Below are 17231 nucleotides of genomic sequence, written 5' to 3' on the forward strand. Positions count from 1 at the left end.
CGTCACAGCTTCCTGTCCTTGAGTGCACCCTGTTCGTCAAAATATTGCCTTTTCTTCTCCTCAAAATCCATGCACTCGTGCAGTAGCTCTTACCTCGTTTTGCTATTTGATTTATAGGCTCCTCCGACAGCCCTACTTCTTTTACCATGTCTCTGCCTGCTTACCGACACCTCTGGCGCGCGGCGCGAATCGCTTTCAAGGGTTTGGATCACTCTAATATCCTTGGGTGCCTTTTGTTAACAAAGTCACTCTCGCAGGCGACGATCGAGTCCTCACAGCAGCGCAGCAGCAGATACGCCAAGGCTTCAGAGATCAAGCGACACTCACTTCGACAGACCCTGCCTACAGCTCCGCTATCCAGAAAGCCGAAGATATTGCCAAGATTCTCAGGCAAAATGTGGTGCAGGGAAAGCAGGACGATTCTCGCGTCTTCAGTGAGTTGCGGGCGCTGATCTACTGTCGTAATTTGTGCTGGCTTATACTGACGGATGGTTTTGCAGAGTTGCGCATTCACGAGGACACCGAACGTGGGGACAATGACTCGATCAAGACGGCTGGCGGCGCTTCGGCAACGATGGGCGGATGTGGCTGCAGTTGAGGGAGGGCATTGAGACGAATGTGGCATAGGAGAGATGCCTGTAATTCTGTATAACAAACCACATGATACCCGGGCAGTTGGTATGAAGCCTTCCACTCCATTCCATCCCGATTTCCAATCGTCAAACCCTGACGATATCAATGACGCCCTAACTCCCCTAAAACGCCACTTGATTTTTCCCATTCTCCATGTCTCAGTCACCCTGTAGACTAGCATACTGCGCACCGTCGTCTGAGCCTGGTGGAGGCGCAACCACTGGCGCAGCTGGCGAGTGAGCGGCTTTTCCTGCGTCCGGACGACCGGCGACCTGCCTTCTTACACCCTTGCCATCCGTTCCACGCGCGTTCACCTGCCCTCGTCGAGCGTCCATGAGCATTTGTGAACGCTGCTCCTTGTCCATAGTACCGATGGCTTTTGGAACCCCCCAACGTACACGTAACGGGCATCCTGCAATGACGGCTCGACCCTGACACGCGGCGGCGGCATGCTCGGCCGCCTCCCTCGTCTCGTAGTTGACAAATGCGCAGTGCGACATGTGGGAGCAAACCAAACTCTTGAGTCTGCCATGTGCTTTGAAGTATTCTCGGATCTTGTGCTCTGGGAGGTCGTCCTCGATTCCGGTGAGAAAAAGGGACATTATGTTCTCATCAGCTGGGGGCATCCAATCCTGTGGTCCAGGAGGCAGTTGGGCAGCGCTTGGAAAAGCTTGCTTCGCCCTGCCCGGCCTCGCGCCGAGAGCTGCGGCAGCTCTCGAATCCCTGGTACGAATCGGGCCTGATCCACCGACACCGGCACCGACGGCTGGGTTGCCGCCTATTCCACCACTTGAGCTGGAGGCTGTCTGAGTCTCATCATTAGAACCCTCGACGGTGCGGCCCTTGCGAAAGTATGGTTTGCTTGCAGCCAATCTTCTCAGGAGTTCTCTGGCCTTTTCGTCCGTCTTCTGGTATTCTTCGACTCCCGCCCGGCCTTCCTCGATGGCGTGCTCGTTGTTTTGCGCAAAGTATTCGCGATTGATGTCGGACGATGGTCCAGGAGCCACCATCTTCAAGGCAGCATCGCGGACAACGATGGGCAGTCCAAAAGAAAGATCCAGCATGCATGCCTGACAGCAGTTTTTGAGCCGCGCGCAGGTCAAGCAAATATTTGTTCGCTTCTTTCGGCCGTGGGCTCGGTCAGCACTCCAACTGAAGACAGTAAACGGTCTCGTGCACTGCAACGGACACTATTAGCACATAGCTGAACCTGAAGAGGGGCGGATTGGGGACAATACCAATTTACACTCGGACCCGTAATCCTCCTTCAGCATTTTGACGTAAGGATTCTCTGGCAGACAGTTTTCGCAAACGGAAGGAAAATCAGTCGATTCCCAGCCTGAGCGGTTCAGGTCCTGCTTGATCTGGGGTGGCATGGCGCCTCGAAGTTCGCGCAAGTGCAATGCCACGTGCTAGTACGGATCGCAATGTGAGGACGGATGTGGATTCAGATCGTGAGATTTCTCAGTGTGGCGAGCAAAGGTTCGTGATGCGGCTGACGAACTGCCTACGTAAGAATTAACACCGAGCGCAGGCCCAGCCGTCCGCAGGGTTTCCTCCGGGCCTGGGATTTGGCATCGAATGTGGCTGCCCGCTCTATCACGTGACGTCCATTGAACGCCACAGCTGCAAGGTTCGCCCGCCACCTGAGGAACATGCCAACATGTCTATGTACCTAGCGTAGCATGCTTGGGTCATCGCGTGGGCAGGTACCTTGAAGGCACGGAGGAATGTTCCTAGCCAGTCATCTGGGGAACCTGGAAACGCATGGTAAGGCACCTACCTACTTTACACGACAGTGTAGTGTAGGTAAGCCTCGACATGCGCGGTGAGGTTGGTAGGTGGGCCCCCTTTCGCATCAACCTACACCGTCCCGGGGTTTCATACGTTAACGTAATACTTACCAATAGACTTTATTAAATTCGGTAATGGCCCTATAAAGTCACGATACTGATATTTATACATAAAATATATAATAAAATAAAAATTGATACTTTTTTTTATTTTATTGAATATTAAAAATAATTATAATTTTAGTAAAGTTAATAGGAATATTAGTAAGATAATAATAAATATTTGTAAATAAAAGGTTTAATTTTAATAAAGAATTTCGGCTTTTAGATCTAGAAGTACTGCCTCTAGATTAGTTATAGAAACTAGGCAAAGAAGATAGAATTAGTACTTGCAGTGGAACCTCCCTGTCAATTCACTGCGCTAACGTATGAAACCCCGGTGGAGGTGTAGGTAAGGCACATGCCTAGATGTGGAGATGAAAAGCACTGTACGGATACCCCTACAGATACCGAGTCAAGGGTACCTTAAGGTAAAGCTCTCTCTACTACGGATACGTAAGTCTCATGTCTCACTTTATTCACTTACCTACTACTTTGATGTGCTACCATTGATTCCGTTGCTCGATGGCAATGGAGTGTGGCAGGGTTTGCGTATGATGCCGAGTATCTTTTTATTATCTTCTTATCGACATCCGCACTAGATTACGAGTCTACAATGTACACACTAGGTACCAGAAAACCCCTGAGGAGAATCAAGCGAGTTTGATACCGCATTTTTGAAAATGGCAGCGGAGAATGCATCAACACATAGAGCAACTGTAGACTGGACGGGACGGGAGCAGGCAGTCTCCATAGACCAGGTCGGTGGCGGGTGATCAATCACAGCAGAGAATAATCTGAAAGACGCCTCAGAGTCCCCGACCGTGCCAAGGTGCCTTAGACACTAGGTGAGGTACCTTAAGCCTTAAGCTTCAGACTGTTCGAGTTCGTATTCGGATTGGACTGCCCCTGGCCGTTATGCGCATGTTTCCTGTCAAACCGTGGTCTCACCGCCTGCTTAATAAAGCAAGCACCGTCATGCTCCACGCCCCACGATTGGACAATTGCGCGAGATGGGACCCTGCGGCCGGGTCTCTTTTAAATTTGGACTCTGGAGACCCTTGCAACGCTAGACGGACAACAGTTTGGCCTTGCACTTTTCCATCTCATCTTATTGTGCACAAGACTTTGCTTGGTGCAGCGGCCTGCCATTAATTGTTAGACCGTCCTTGGACTGTGGACTGAGAGGGACTAGGAGGGTATGTTGGAAATTTGACACAGCCAGAACGAGACATACTCGACCGCTGTCGCGTCCCATCGCCTCCTTTTCCTGCCCGACACTTTGTTGCAATTGGAAAAAAAGCCTACACCCCCGCTCTCCGGCGTATAGAATCTGATTGCCTGTCCTACCGATCTTGTTGTCCTACTTTCAATTTAATCTTCCTCTTTGTTTCCCTCCGTCACTTGTCAAACTAGGTGCCTCACAACCTCCCCTTGATACCTGCCAATTCTCTACCAGTCTTCTCTTCCTGCACACCTCTCCCATCCACTGCGCCCATTTACAATTCGAAACAATGGTCACCTCAACGGCTTCCAATCTCGAGCGTGAGGACCACGCTCGCGATGCCCACTTTAACAAGGCCCTGCACGGTACGAGTGCTCAGGCCACTGGCGGTCTTGCCGCCATGTTCAGCAAAGGCCGTGATGCTAAGCAGGCTGCCGTCGACGAGTACTTCAAGCATTGGGACCACAAGGCCGCAAAGGACGAAACTCCCGAGGAGCGCGCAGTATGCCACCCAACCTCTGTTCCGCCACGAACCTCTTTCGACTCGCTGCAGATGCTGACTTTTGTTTGATATAGGCTCGTACAGCTGAATATGCGACCTTGACTAGACAGTACGCAGCGCATTTTCTCTTTTCCTGCTGGAATACAAGCTAATTGTCATCTTGTAGCTACTACAACCTTGCGACCGACTTGTACGAGTATGGCTGGGGCCAGTCATTCCACTTCTGCCGCTTCTCCCATGGCGAGCCCTTTTACCAGGCGATTGCCCGCCACGAGCACTACCTCGCCCATCAGATCGGCATCAAGGAGGGTATGAAGGTGCTTGATGTCGGATGTGGTGTTGGCGGACCCGCGCGCGAAATCGCAAAGTTCACTGGCTGCCACATCACGGGGCTGAACAACAACGACTATCAAATCGACAGAGCTACTCACTACGCTGCAAAGGAGGGCCTTTCGAAGCAGCTTGAGTTCGTCAAGGGAGACTTCATGGTACGTGAATCCCGCAGCGCCCAGATCCTTATTCATATGATTAACGTTGTTCTCGCAGCAAATGTCCTTTCCCGATAACTCCTTCGACGCCGTTTATGCTATTGAGGCTACTGTCCACGCACCCAGCTTAGAGGGTATCTACAGCGAGATTTTCCGTGTTTTGAAGCCTGGCGGCGTCTTTGGTGTTTACGAGTGGTTGATGACGGATGATTACGACAACGACAACATCGCCCACCGCGAGATCCGCTTGGGTATCGAGCAGGGCGACGGTATTTCCAACATGTGCAAAGTCTCTGAGGGTCTGGCCGCCATGAAGGCTGCCGGTTTTGAGATGCTCCACCACGAGGATCTTGCCGATAGGCCCGACCCCATGCCGTGGTACTGGCCCCTGTCAGGCGAACTGAAGTACATCCAGTCCGTCTTTGACATCTTCACCATTGTTCGCATGACGAAGCTGGGTCGATTCCTCATGCACAACATAGTTGGTGGTCTCGAGGCTGTCAAGATTGCTCCTGCGGGAACTAAGAAAACGGCCGACAGTTTGGCATGGGCTGCCGACTGTCTTGTTGCTGGTGGCAAGGAGCACCTGTTCACGCCCATGTACTTGATGGTCGGAAAGAAGCCTGCCAACTAGGTGTTAGAATGATACGCTTTGGATGTAGAGAAGGTGGCATAGGCGGACGGACGCCAACCAAAAAAAAGATGAGAAGAGGCCATGACTTTTTTTACTCGCTGTATGAGTGTTACACTGTACTATAATTGTAATTAGAAAACCACAGCCGAATGGTATTAACGACAATCCATAGTCGATCAATGTGAAAAGATAGTTAGGAAACGTGGAAACATTCCATTAAACACGCCCGCTGATGAACTGCCAGAGAAGGATGACTGCCAAACAATGGCACAAGATGAGGTGCGATCCCTGCATGGCATTCTAAGATGTAAATATTTGCGACGGACGATTGTTTGGTCCCATTGCTCCCATGTTTTCCCAGCGCATTTGGTTTCGTGGGCGGCTTCAATGTTGACGCTGGTTGCACTATTTCCCAAAGGTAGGTATCCATATCGGCTGGACGACTATGAACGAGGAACCTTGGTCTCTCCCGCAAGGCAGTCTGCCCACTCAGACTCAAATCTGAGGAATGGCCAACAGTTCAACGTGGTTAGTGTTTGGTGGTTGGCCACATCACAAAGCGCACAAAGTTGAAAGTTCAAATGCTTGACGTCCTTGACGATGCCAGCCACGCATATGAATGATGATTGCAATCGCTCAGAGTTCCTGTGGAACGTGCATGGCCAGACCACCCCACCAGGCTCACATCATCCAGTTTCCTTTCGTTGGTCCTCACTCGGACCTACGTGGCTCTCCGTTCGGATGGAAGCGGGTGGCACCGGGTGCAAGGTGCTCAAAAAGTGTTTGCTGAGTAGGAACCTCATGGAGATCAATGCGCTTAAGCCCGACGCCGACAAAGGAGTACTGAGAAAGGCCGATGAAAACACTCTTTGAGCTGGGCAGTCAATAGTAGCAACGCAGCGAAGGGAGACCAAACCAGCGGAGCTTGTCGGGATTAAATCGGACCTGGATGTGAGCGCAATTTGGACGGGACTGATCGCTGAATCACAACGTGATTGGTTTAGAAAGTACGCCGCCGATTATCTAATGGCTAGGAACCCCACTGATACCAAATAGGGTTAGCTCCACGCCCGGGACCTCCCCAACGCTGTTGTCTGTTAGCTCGCCGCAATTCAACGGACTCAACGCCCATAGAGCTGAGCAAAAAAAAAAAGCTGCGAAATCCCTCGACAGCTCCCCGTTGACCTTCTCATCCCTCTCACTTCGACGCTCAACTCTCGTCGTTGGCCATCGTTAACCCCACTCCGAGGTTACGTATTGTCCATCCACCGCATTTTGCTTCCTGTTTCCTCATTATTCAGTTCCTCTTGGGATATCAAGCTTCCTTCGCGTTGCGACCATCGCGCCTTTTCTGTCACACAGCCCTCCTAAGACTCAATTCGCGATGTCCCGATTCCTCCGTCCCGCAGTTCGCCTGGCGTCTTCGTCCAGAGCTGCCTCTCTCCGCTCCTCTCCCATCTCCCAACTCGTCAGCCGGCCCGCTGCCTTCGCCATCCAGTCACGGACGTTTGCCGACGCAAAGGGAACCAAGGACTACACTGTCCGAGAAGCCCTCAACGAGGCCCTCGCTGAGGAGCTCGAGGCCAATGACAAGGTCTTCGTTCTGGGTGAGGAGGTTGCTCAATATAACGGCGCGTATAAAGTCACAAAGGGTCTTCTGGACCGGTTCGGCGACAAGCGTGTCATCGATACACCCATCACCGAGAGCGGTTTCTGCGGTCTCGCCGTTGGCGCTGCCCTTAGCGGACTGCACCCTGTGGTAAGTTGCTTCTTCCGGCACGCTGATAAGACCCTGCGGACTTGACGGCGGGCTGTTCAGTTATCTGGGCAGAGGCTGTCCGGTTCAAATCGGTAGTACATTCGAGGTTTCGGACGCCCGTGTCTAACTGTTGTATTTCCTCCAGTGCGAGTTCATGACTTTCAACTTTGCTATGCAAGCCATCGACCAGATCGTCAACTCCGCGGCCAAGACACTCTACATGTCCGGCGGTATCCAGCCCTGCAACATTACCTTCCGTGGTCCCAATGGCTTCGCCTCTGGCGTCGCCGCTCAGCACTCTCAGGACTACTCAGCCTGGTACGGCAGCATCCCTGGTCTGAAGGTTGTCTCCCCCTGGAGCGCTGAGGACGCCAAGGGTCTTCTCAAGGCTGCTATTCGCGACCCTAACCCCGTCGTCGTTCTCGAGAACGAGCTCATGTACGGCCAGACCTTCCCCATGTCGGAGGCTGCCCAGAAGGATGACTTTGTTCTTCCCTTCGGCAAGGCTAAGATCGAGCGCTCCGGCAAGGACTTGACCATTGTCACACTCTCGCGATGCGTCGGCCAGGCTCTGGTTGCCGCTGAGAACTTGAAGAAGAACTATGGCGTCGATGTTGAGGTTATCAACTTGCGCTCCGTCAAGCCTTTGGACGTCGAGACCATTGTTCAGTCTGTCAAGAAAACCCATCGCCTCCTTTCCGTTGAGTCTGGCTTCCCCGCCTACGGTGTGGGCTCAGAAATTCTGGCCGTGACGATGGAGTACGCCTTCGACTACCTTGATGCGCCTGCCCAGAGAGTCACTGGCGCCGATGTCCCTACCCCCTACGCCGCCGGTCTCGAAGAGATGGCTTTCCCTACCGAGCAAATCATTGAAAACTACGTTGCTAAGATGCTGCGTCTGTAAGAGAGTTGCGTGGGTTGGAGGAGAGATCACAGGCGTGGGCAGGCTGCTTCTTTGAAGCTCCCGGGATGGTTGCCGATCTATAATGGCCCGTGGAGCTTGATAGACTTGGGGGAGAAGCTTGTACTTGTATGTTGCTTAGTTGTCATATATACATCTCATACCCTGGGGTTATAACTGTATGCGATGATCCATGCGCCATGGTATCAGCTAATGCGTAGATGACCGTTGTGGAGTGGACATTCATCATGGTTGAGACGACCGATGTACGGCAGAGTCAAGTAGCAAACCATCTCACAGTGAAACAGGCTCGGAGCTCAGGAATTGGAAAACCGAGGATGGGATCAACATGCGTTGTTTGTAGCTTGAAATGGTTCGGCGATGAGGTGAAGGCGGCAAATGAACAACAAAATGCAATTGATTAATAATATCCGTATATATGCGGTCAGATAGTTTTGCCAACTGCCAGTGGATCCCTGTACATAAGGTCTGGGAGGAAGCTCATCCATCAAGCATTATGATGGAGAATAGATGATTTCTGGACTGGGCCGGAATGGGGAACTAGAAGAGCGCCTGGAAGGCTGGCAGTTTTCATGGCGCCCGTTTGTGCCTACCTAAGGTACCCTACCTATCCTTACGGTCCGTACCTACCTTACCTACCTTACCAAAGGTAAGTATTGGAGGGGGCACTTGTACCTCACCTTACCCACCTGAGGTAAGGTAGGCACGGTACCTAAGGTACTGAGCAGCGTGGGTACCTAGGTACTGAGCCACCTTCATGTTAGTTACAACTTCCAGCGCTGCCACCCCGCAACTAGGTACACCGTCATCAGTCCCGCCGTAAGGTACCTTGGGTCGGGTAAGGTACCTTACCTCACTTCATCTCACGCCAAGTCGACCCTTCCTGCCTACATTGGGTAGTGAACAAAAAAGTCAGCTCAAGATCGAAAAACCTCATCTCGTCGCATCTCATCTCATCTCACATCGGCTTATATCCTACCTTGGACGACACTACATCTCTCCCGCCGCTCATCGTCGTCACGATGGCTTCTGACCTGGCCGCGGCCATCCAAGGTCTCCATCTTGAGGATCTCCCCGACTCAAACATTGATGATATGTTGTTCCAGCAACGGCCAAGCAAACGCGTCAAGCAAGATGTTTCCCAGCTGAAGAAAAGCCTTGAGACTAATTTCCTCATGCCTTGCATGAAATTTTCACCCGAATGGCTCAACAGCCTGCAGCAGTATGGCCCTTTGAACACCGACAAATTCTGCTTTCGATGTCCATTAGCTGATTTCCCCCAGGCGTTGGGATTGCCCCGTGGATTATACCGAGCTCTTTAAGATTGGATACCCCCAAACCAGAACTGTGACACGGTTCGAACGACACGGCCTTGAGGGCAGAGTGAGTGGCTACCAAAACGTCACAGTTCCTGCCAACAGCGCTACCGCCAAAAATTCGACTTCCTTCCTTCGCAAGCCCGCCAACAGAGCTGATTTCGTCCGTGGAGCCGCCGGGTTTTTCCCCTTTGCACCTGGTGGGCTGGATGGAATCGAGGTAACCGCCGCGCTCGAGGACCAGGTTCACCGTTCTGGGGGTGGAGACGCTGCGGCTGTGTCAAACAACAAGCTCGAGCGGATCATCAAGCTTGGTGTTGAGGGTGGCCTGCTCGATGTTGCACCTGGACTTAGCCGAGGAGTTGATATCGGCAAGAAGAAGGCCGACGAGGACGAAGCCATGGCAATTGAGCAAGAACTGGACCAGGAACCAGAACAACCACCAGGGTCAGATGAGGCAGACGGCGAGATTCATATGAATGGCGACAAGGGGTTCAAGGCCGAGTCTGAAGACGAAGAAGACAGCGAAGACATTGACGCTATTCTGCCTGTCGAATTCCCTGCTCTTGAGCCCCATGGTGCATTGGCTGCGTCTAGTGCCAGGAAGGCTAGCCGAGAGTGGGCCCACATGGTTGACATCAACAGAGACATCGCCAACTTCAGAGAATTGGTGCCCGATATGGCAAGAGATTGGCCCTTCGAGCTCGATACATTTCAGAAGGAGGCTATTTACCACCTCGAGAGCGGTGATTCTGTCTTCGTCGCCGCTCACACATCAGCCGGTAAAACTGTCGTCGCCGAATACGCCATTGCCCTCGCAACGAAGCACATGACCAAGGCCATATACACGTCCCCGATCAAAGCCTTGAGTAACCAGAAGTTTCGAGATTTCCGTCAAACATTCGACGAGGTTGGTATTCTTACGGGTGATGTCCAAATCAACCCTGAGGCCAGTTGCCTGATTATGACGACGGAGATTCTACGAAGTATGCTCTACCGGGGAGCTGATCTCATCCGAGACGTCGAATTTGTCATCTTCGACGAGGTACACTACGTCAACGATTTTGAGCGCGGCGTTGTCTGGGAAGAGGTTATCATCATGCTACCGGAACATGTAACGCTTATTCTCCTATCGGCGACGGTACCCAATACCTATGAGTTTGCCTCCTGGGTCGGACGCACCAAGCAAAAGGACATATACGTAATCTCTACACCCAAGCGACCAATTCCATTGGAACACTACTTGTGGGCTGGCAAGAATATTCATAAAATAGTCGACTCCGACAAGAAGTTCATTGAGAAGGGTTGGAAGGAAGCCAACTCGACGATTCAGGGCAAAGAGAAAAACAAGGCTCTGGAGACAATCAACGCCTCTCGCGGTGGCGGTGGTCAAAGAGGAGGCCAAAGAGGAGGCTCACAACGTGGTGGACAGCGAGGAGGTCAGCGTGGAGGTGGTCCTCAACAAAGGGGTCGTGGTGGAGCGCCGCGGGCTAGTCACAACCCGGGTCACATGGGAAGAGCTGGTCGCCAGGGCGGTTTCGCCTCTGCAGCCCAAGACAAAAATCTTTGGGTCCACCTTGTTCAATTCCTCAAAAAGTCGAACCTACTTCCTTCGTGCATATTCGTCTTCTCTAAGAAGCGATGCGAGGAGAATGCTGATGCACTCAGTAACCAGGACTTCTGCACAGCGACTGAAAAGAGCGCCATCCACATGACCATCGAAAAGTCCATCGCTAGACTCAAACCCGAGGACCGAGCCCTGCCACAGATCATTAGACTACGGGAGCTTTTGTCTAGGGGGATTGCGGTTCATCACGGAGGGTTGCTGCCGATCGTTAAGGAGATTGTCGAGATTCTGTTCGCCCAAACTCTCGTCAAGGTGCTATTCGCTACGGAGACCTTCGCTATGGGCCTCAATCTACCAACTCGAACGGTCGTTTTCTCTGGGTATCGTAAAAACGACGGCCACTCCTTCAGAAACCTACTTCCTGGCGAGTATACACAGATGGCCGGCAGAGCAGGCCGTCGAGGCTTGGACACAGTCGGCTCGGTCATCATTGTTCCACCGGGCGGGGACGAGGCTCCCCCGGTTGCCGACCTCCAGAAGATGATTTTAGGAGAGCCTTCAAAGCTAAGGTCCCAGTTCCGTCTCACTTACAACATGATTCTCAACCTACTTCGGGTTGAGGCTCTCAAGATTGAAGAAATGATCAAGCGTAGCTTCTCGGAACACGCCACCCAGCAGCTGCTACCTGAACATGAGAAGGCGGTCAAAATCTCGGAAGCCGACTTGGCCAAGATCAAGCGAGACTCATGCAGCGCTTGCGACGTGTCTATGGACGAGTGCCATCAAGCATCGGAGGACTATAAGCAACTCACTGGGGAAGTTTACAAGTCTCTTGTTGGTATCCCCATCGGCCGCAAGATGTTCAGTCAGGCCCGCTTGATCGTTTACAACAGGGATGGTGTTCGCACACCTGGCATCTTGCTATCGGATGGTGCTAGTGACAAGGGGTCTCAAGGCGGTCCTACTCTTCACGTCTGTGAGATCAGGCTGATGAGGGAAACCCGAGATTCGACAGACCTTCTACCATTCATCCCGGCCTTCCGCAAGTATCTCACACCGCTACCGCAGGCGAAGAAGCACATGCGGATCAAGACTCTGCAAGTACCTCTAAGTGATGTTGAATGTTTGACGAGATACGTCACCAAGGGCATTGTACCAGAGATTTTTCAAGGTGGGGAGAAGTACGCAAAGGCCAAGGACAGGCTCCACGCGCTATGCAGGTCGTGGGACGATCTTTGGGACGAGATGGACCTCTCCAAGATAAAGAATCTCTCATTTCAAGAGATGATGAAGAAAAGGAAGGATGCAGAAGCCGCTGCCTCGTCCTCGCCTGCTCTTTCCTGTCCCCAATTCTTGAAGCATGTAAGTTGACACACGTCTCACCCCTGCGGGAGGTGCAATCGCTGACAATGGTTGAAGTTTGCCATGTGCCATGACCAGTGGCTGATCAAGGAGCATATCTCTCAGCTCCGGCAATCTCTCTCAGACCAGAATCTTCAGCTTCTACCGGACTACGAGCAGCGTATCCAGGTGCTGAAACAGCTCCAATTCATTGACGAAAGCGCCAGGATACTGCTGAAGGGCAAGGTGGCCTGCGAGATCCATTCAGGCGACGAACTGGTCCTGACCGAGTTGATTTTGGACAATGTTCTGGCCGACTACGAGCCAGCCGAGATCGCTGCCCTGCTTTCGGCGTTTGTCTTCCAGGAAAAGACAGACACACAACCAAACCTAACGGGCAACCTTGAGCGGGGCAAAGATACCATCATCGCTATCAGCGAGAAGGTCAACGAAGTCCAGACACTCCACCAAGTCATCCAGTCCGCGGACGATTCGAATGACTTTATCTCTCGGCCCCGGTTCGGCTTGATGGAAGTGGTCTACGAGTGGGCGCGGGGTATGAGCTTCAAGAACATCACTGACCTGACTGATGTCTTAGAAGGAACTATTGTGCGGACGATTACGCGTTTGGACGAAACGTGCCGTGAGGTGAAGAACGCTGCTCGCATCATTGGAGACCCGGAATTGTACCAGAAGATGCAGACGGCGCAAGAGATGATCAAGCGCGATATTACGGCAGTCGCCAGTCTGTACATGTAACTTTCGTTTAGCATACGACAACCCCATGCATGTATGCCCGAGGCTGGTGGAGCCGGTTAAGATTAATTAATGAATTAAACGTATCAGTGACCTGTTCAACCGCCTCTAATTCGTTCTGACGACAGACGGCACGCGGGTTATTCGTTTGTGGACCCGTCTCTGTTCCCAATACCTATATAAATGTGTTGCACGTGCCCACGCCCAGAATAACGCCTAGTTCCCAATGTACCAAACGAGTGAAGCCGTCCCGGCCTGCTCAAATCAACAAAGTTCTACACCGGACCTCAGGCCCTCAGCGCACGCAGTCTCTGCTGCAATGCGTCTTCCTCCTCTGCAGTGGGTTCGGCAGAGACAAGTTCCTCCTTGGCTGGTGCCGCGCTGTTGAGTTCAGCATTGAGTTGCACCCCAGCGTCATCGGCCAGTTTGCCCAATAGCTCGTGCACAGCGTCATCCGACACCTGAGCACTCGTAGTCTGCGAAATGGCGTCCTGGTAGATGCCGTTGGACACGGCGTACTCTTCGTTCTGCTGCTTGAATTGCTCAAGGGTCACAAGGGTCTGGAGGGTATAAAGTTAGAAAGACAGGGCAAGGCAACACCTTTCCAGCTCCTGATTCGGTAGCATACCTTCTCGGGGTTCATGTTCTTTTGTGCCACGGACATAGTACGAGACGACTGGCCCATCATGTGCGTCATACGATTCATTGAATTATTGGCTTGAATCTGCGCGGCAGAAAGCTCGGCCATATCAGCCATTTGGTCCATTTGTTGAGCCAAGGCCTGCTTAGACAGTAGCATCTTGGCCTTTTGGTATGCTTTTGCTGTCTCGCCCTTCTTGAGGAGCTGCGTGGATCATTATTAGTATACCCAGCCGCATTTATTCTTCCGCTAAATTAACGAATGATATGACGAAAACCTACATCTTGAATCTGCTTCTTCAGGATAGGATCTTGTTTTGCGGCTTTCTGCGCTTCTCGCCGAGCTTGCTTCGCTTGGAACTTGATGCCCGTTAGTTGCACGTTATTTGGGAACCGCAAGGGATCACCACTTGTGCGCATGTTGACCCGCTGCTGAAGTTGAACAAATATCCCAACTTACCCGAGCCTGGAACTCAACCTGCATATCCCGAGCAAGTGCGCGATTCGACATGGCGACTAGGGTGCCTTTCGGGACTGGAGAAAGACCAGGTGGCCGGGTATGTAACGAGCGATGGTTCGATGCTTGGGTGTTATCGTCGTTGAGATAGATGCGTACGTTGAAGGTTAGGTAGCGATGTCTGGTTGGTGTTGTGCAGAAGCAACAGCAAATGTTCGTGGTTTGTGAGACACCCACATATTAGGCAGTACCTCACAAACCCAAGCGTCACCTGTCGGGGAAGCATAGCCTTAATTACTACCTAAGGTACTTTAGCATAGCCAGCCGGTGATCGGTTCCCGACACTTGTCCCAGGTGGGGACGGCTGGCTCGAGCCATCTGGTGACGCAATACCATGGGAGAGACTTAAGCTCCCCAGCCACATCATCGCCGCCACATACGCCTCAGTGTCTATCAAGGATCCCAGGTCGTATTACTAGTTGTCGACGACAACAGTTCAACCCGTTTGTTGTTAGTTTCAGCATCGGGCCTTTGATGCGCCGAAGTCTAAGATGTTACAAGAAGTCAGAGTACCCCTCCCCTTAGCTTGCGACAGGTCAAGCTTGCCTGGATCATTGAATATACAAGGAACCTCAACAAGAGCACCTGGGTTCGCTTGACCCTTGCCATCGCTCAGCTCCTCATTGAACGCCCATAGCGTCAAAAAGAATGGCTACGCGAGCGAGGATGAATGTGCAAACATTTCCGCGGCCGCCACTGTTGGAGAAGCTATCGCGCCACTTGCAAGTTGTGTGGAACGGCCAAGTGATTGCGGAAACTCGGGATGCCTATTGGGTTCTGGAGACGCATCACCCCCCTAGTTCGTTATAACTTCGGCCTGGACAGGTGCCGAGCTGCACAGCAGTGGTTCGACTAACAAGTGTAATAGCGTACTATTTGCCACCAGCGGCGGTGAAGGTGCCGCTGACCCCGACGCGTCGAAGTACATACTGCGAGTGGAAAGGTGCAGCTACATACTACACCATCGCGGCCCCCGCATCGTCGTCCGTTACAAGGTCGGAGGTGGTTTCCAACCGTATCTGGTCATATGAGTCTCCAACGCCGGGATTCGAAGCAATCAAGGGGTATTTGTCATTTTATGCTGACCCGTGGAATTGCTTCGTCGAAGGCGAGGCAGTCCAGCCGCAGCCGGGGGACTTTTACGGGGGATGGGTGACTTCAGATATCGACGGCATCGTGAAGGGGGCTCATGGCAACTGGGACCCTGTGGTCTGATTTTAGCAAGCCGGGAGCGACGGAGACGGGGCGATTATGCTGGCTAGAGATACCGGCGCCGGCTGATCTGACTGCCCGGGGCCACTATCAAGTTTACCGAAAATATACCTCGTCGACCGTACGGACTGAACCTCCATGCACACCGACCCCGTGTTACTGTTCCGGTGCAGGTGTTGGCAACTTAGAAAGTGTTCACATGGCTGATACCTCATTGCATACGATCATGTTTAGCATGGAGAAAAAGGACACAGTGCAGTGGTAGAATGCGACCGAATCCCCATATCATGTACGGATGAAGTGTTATCCGCATTGGTCCATCTGCAGGCGGAAGCTGTGTTGAAACTCGGTGCAGGCATTCACAGCTGGATCCCCGACGTATTCAGGAGTGACTGGTTCGTAGACTAGGCTAATCCGTCGGGTAGGTCGAGTGTGATGGACGTGGAACACCAGCTTGGTATGGTGAGGGTTCGAAATGGTTGCCGTTGATTGTGTTGGGGGGGAACCACGTTGCTACGCCCACATGATGAACTCGCCGGGTCGGCTATCCGTCCCTTCCGTCGTCGGCCCCCCAGATCCAGCCGGCCACTCGGGCGTATTAAGAGTCATTGCGGACACTCAGTACGGGGTTAATACTAGCGCTTCGGTACTCAGAGTACGGATATACCATTGGAGATGTCAAGTCGAGTCTGAGCCGACGTGGCTGGGGAGACGGGTCGAGGTTGTGAGCACCGCTCGCGAAAGACCTGGGAATGCCCCTTCTCAAATAGGGGTAGGAATTGTGACCGTTGTGCTTGCGTACCATCGATCTAGGCAAAACGTGTGTAGTTGTTGCCGCCGTCGCCGCCGAGAGCCCGGCGAAAGGTCTTCTACCAGGCTTGGGCCGCATCCTAGACATTAAGATTTGAAAAACGGGCAAACATACGGAAGAGGTGGATAATGATGGCAAGGCTTCGACGATGCAAAACCATCCAGAGTCAGGTGATTGCAGGACAACTCATTCTGGACAAGTACGACAAACCATTGGCCAACGGCGGCCAGTGATGCATATTAGATTGAGTTTGTCAATGGTCATCAGAATATTCAGAGCAGTTTCAATCTCGTGCACTCCGGTATAGGAGACCAGTGCGAAAGAGCCGGCGAGAATATGGAAGGGGCTGACAACCTCGACGCTTGAGGGTTGGGTGAGAGTTTTGGCACTTCGGGATGGACGTTCAAAACTATCCGTACCGCTGTCATGCCAAAAGCAACGGCATCCCGAGTATGAGACTCATCCAACAAGGATCTGTCTTCCAGTGGTTATTGATGTCCCAAAGACTTGAGCCACGAGAGAACCACTGGGTATATGGGTGCGTGGTATTGCGAATAATGTTATAAGTCATCTATTGAAGTTGACCTGCGAGCTGACCAGAGTCTAAATCGCTAGTCCATTGCACGAAAAGTGTATGTTTGTACATCGGACCGGCCGGATAGGCATCGAGGCCGTTTACACTTTTGGTCAAATATAACGAGTCGCGTTCTGGAACGCCGGGGTCTCACTAGATGGCCAGTGCCATGTATCTGCGGCATTCATGACCCCTAGATCGCCTCGGGAAGCCAGGGATTGCGGCGGCGGTTTGTGAGTGGTACCACGGGTCCATATCAAGGGCAGTTGGCGTTTCTTTGGTACGAGACGCTAGTACTCCGTAAATGAGTTGAGATCCAACGATAGACTCCACTGAAGGGAGACAAGACGCGCGACACAATATGCCTCTAGACCCACATCCTGTGAAAGAGCTCTCCTTACATAGTAACTACGTAACCTCTAGGAGGCATCGTGCCAAAAAAA

The 17231-nt window shown here is 52.3% G+C and overlaps 7 protein-coding genes across 7 annotated transcripts; 5 read left to right on the forward strand and 2 right to left on the reverse strand.

Annotated features, from left to right (window-relative positions):
• Positions 1 to 146: 146 nt before the first annotated feature.
• Positions 147 to 598, forward strand: CORC01_14062 (uncharacterized protein; the record flags this gene model as incomplete). The annotated part of the gene is made up of 3 exons (XM_022625673.1): positions 147 to 201; positions 258 to 434; positions 501 to 598. 3 exons carry the CDS (start codon positions 147 to 149, stop codon positions 596 to 598), a joined length of 330 nt encoding a protein of 109 aa, XP_022467820.1.
• A 193-nt stretch (positions 599 to 791) lies between these two features.
• CORC01_14063 (RNA recognition domain-containing protein) lies at positions 792 to 2009 on the reverse strand (the record flags this gene model as incomplete). The annotated part of the gene is made up of 2 exons (XM_022625674.1): positions 792 to 1811; positions 1872 to 2009. 2 exons carry the CDS (start codon positions 2007 to 2009, stop codon positions 792 to 794), a joined length of 1158 nt encoding a protein of 385 aa, XP_022467821.1.
• Positions 2010 to 4039: 2030 nt separating this feature from the next.
• CORC01_14064 (uncharacterized protein) lies at positions 4040 to 5374 on the forward strand (the record flags this gene model as incomplete). Its single annotated transcript, XM_022625675.1, has 4 exons — positions 4040 to 4252; positions 4327 to 4361; positions 4419 to 4740; positions 4799 to 5374. The coding sequence occupies 4 exons, from the start codon at positions 4040 to 4042 to the stop codon at positions 5372 to 5374; spliced, it is 1146 nt and encodes a 381-aa protein (XP_022467822.1).
• A 1384-nt stretch (positions 5375 to 6758) lies between these two features.
• On the forward strand, positions 6759 to 8037 carry CORC01_14065 (transketolase; the record flags this gene model as incomplete). Its single annotated transcript, XM_022625676.1, has 2 exons — positions 6759 to 7133; positions 7279 to 8037. 2 exons carry the CDS (start codon positions 6759 to 6761, stop codon positions 8035 to 8037), a joined length of 1134 nt encoding a protein of 377 aa, XP_022467823.1.
• A 1040-nt stretch (positions 8038 to 9077) lies between these two features.
• On the forward strand, positions 9078 to 13038 carry CORC01_14066 (DSHCT domain-containing protein; the record flags this gene model as incomplete). Its single annotated transcript, XM_022625677.1, has 3 exons — positions 9078 to 9277; positions 9339 to 12300; positions 12358 to 13038. The coding sequence occupies 3 exons, from the start codon at positions 9078 to 9080 to the stop codon at positions 13036 to 13038; spliced, it is 3843 nt and encodes a 1280-aa protein (XP_022467824.1).
• A 284-nt stretch (positions 13039 to 13322) lies between these two features.
• Positions 13323 to 14185, reverse strand: CORC01_14067 (Snf7 family protein; the record flags this gene model as incomplete). The annotated part of the gene is made up of 4 exons (XM_022625678.1): positions 13323 to 13595; positions 13664 to 13879; positions 13957 to 14034; positions 14135 to 14185. The coding sequence occupies 4 exons, from the start codon at positions 14183 to 14185 to the stop codon at positions 13323 to 13325; spliced, it is 618 nt and encodes a 205-aa protein (XP_022467825.1).
• A 654-nt stretch (positions 14186 to 14839) lies between these two features.
• On the forward strand, positions 14840 to 15406 carry CORC01_14068 (uncharacterized protein; the record flags this gene model as incomplete). The annotated part of the gene is made up of 2 exons (XM_022625679.1): positions 14840 to 14990; positions 15060 to 15406. The coding sequence occupies 2 exons, from the start codon at positions 14840 to 14842 to the stop codon at positions 15404 to 15406; spliced, it is 498 nt and encodes a 165-aa protein (XP_022467826.1).
• Between the last annotated feature and the right edge of the window lie 1825 nt (positions 15407 to 17231).

Source organism: Colletotrichum orchidophilum (assembly GCF_001831195.1).
Source record: "Colletotrichum orchidophilum strain IMI 309357 chromosome Unknown Scaffold_234.1, whole genome shotgun sequence".
NCBI lineage: Eukaryota > Fungi > Ascomycota > Sordariomycetes > Glomerellales > Glomerellaceae > Colletotrichum > Colletotrichum orchidophilum.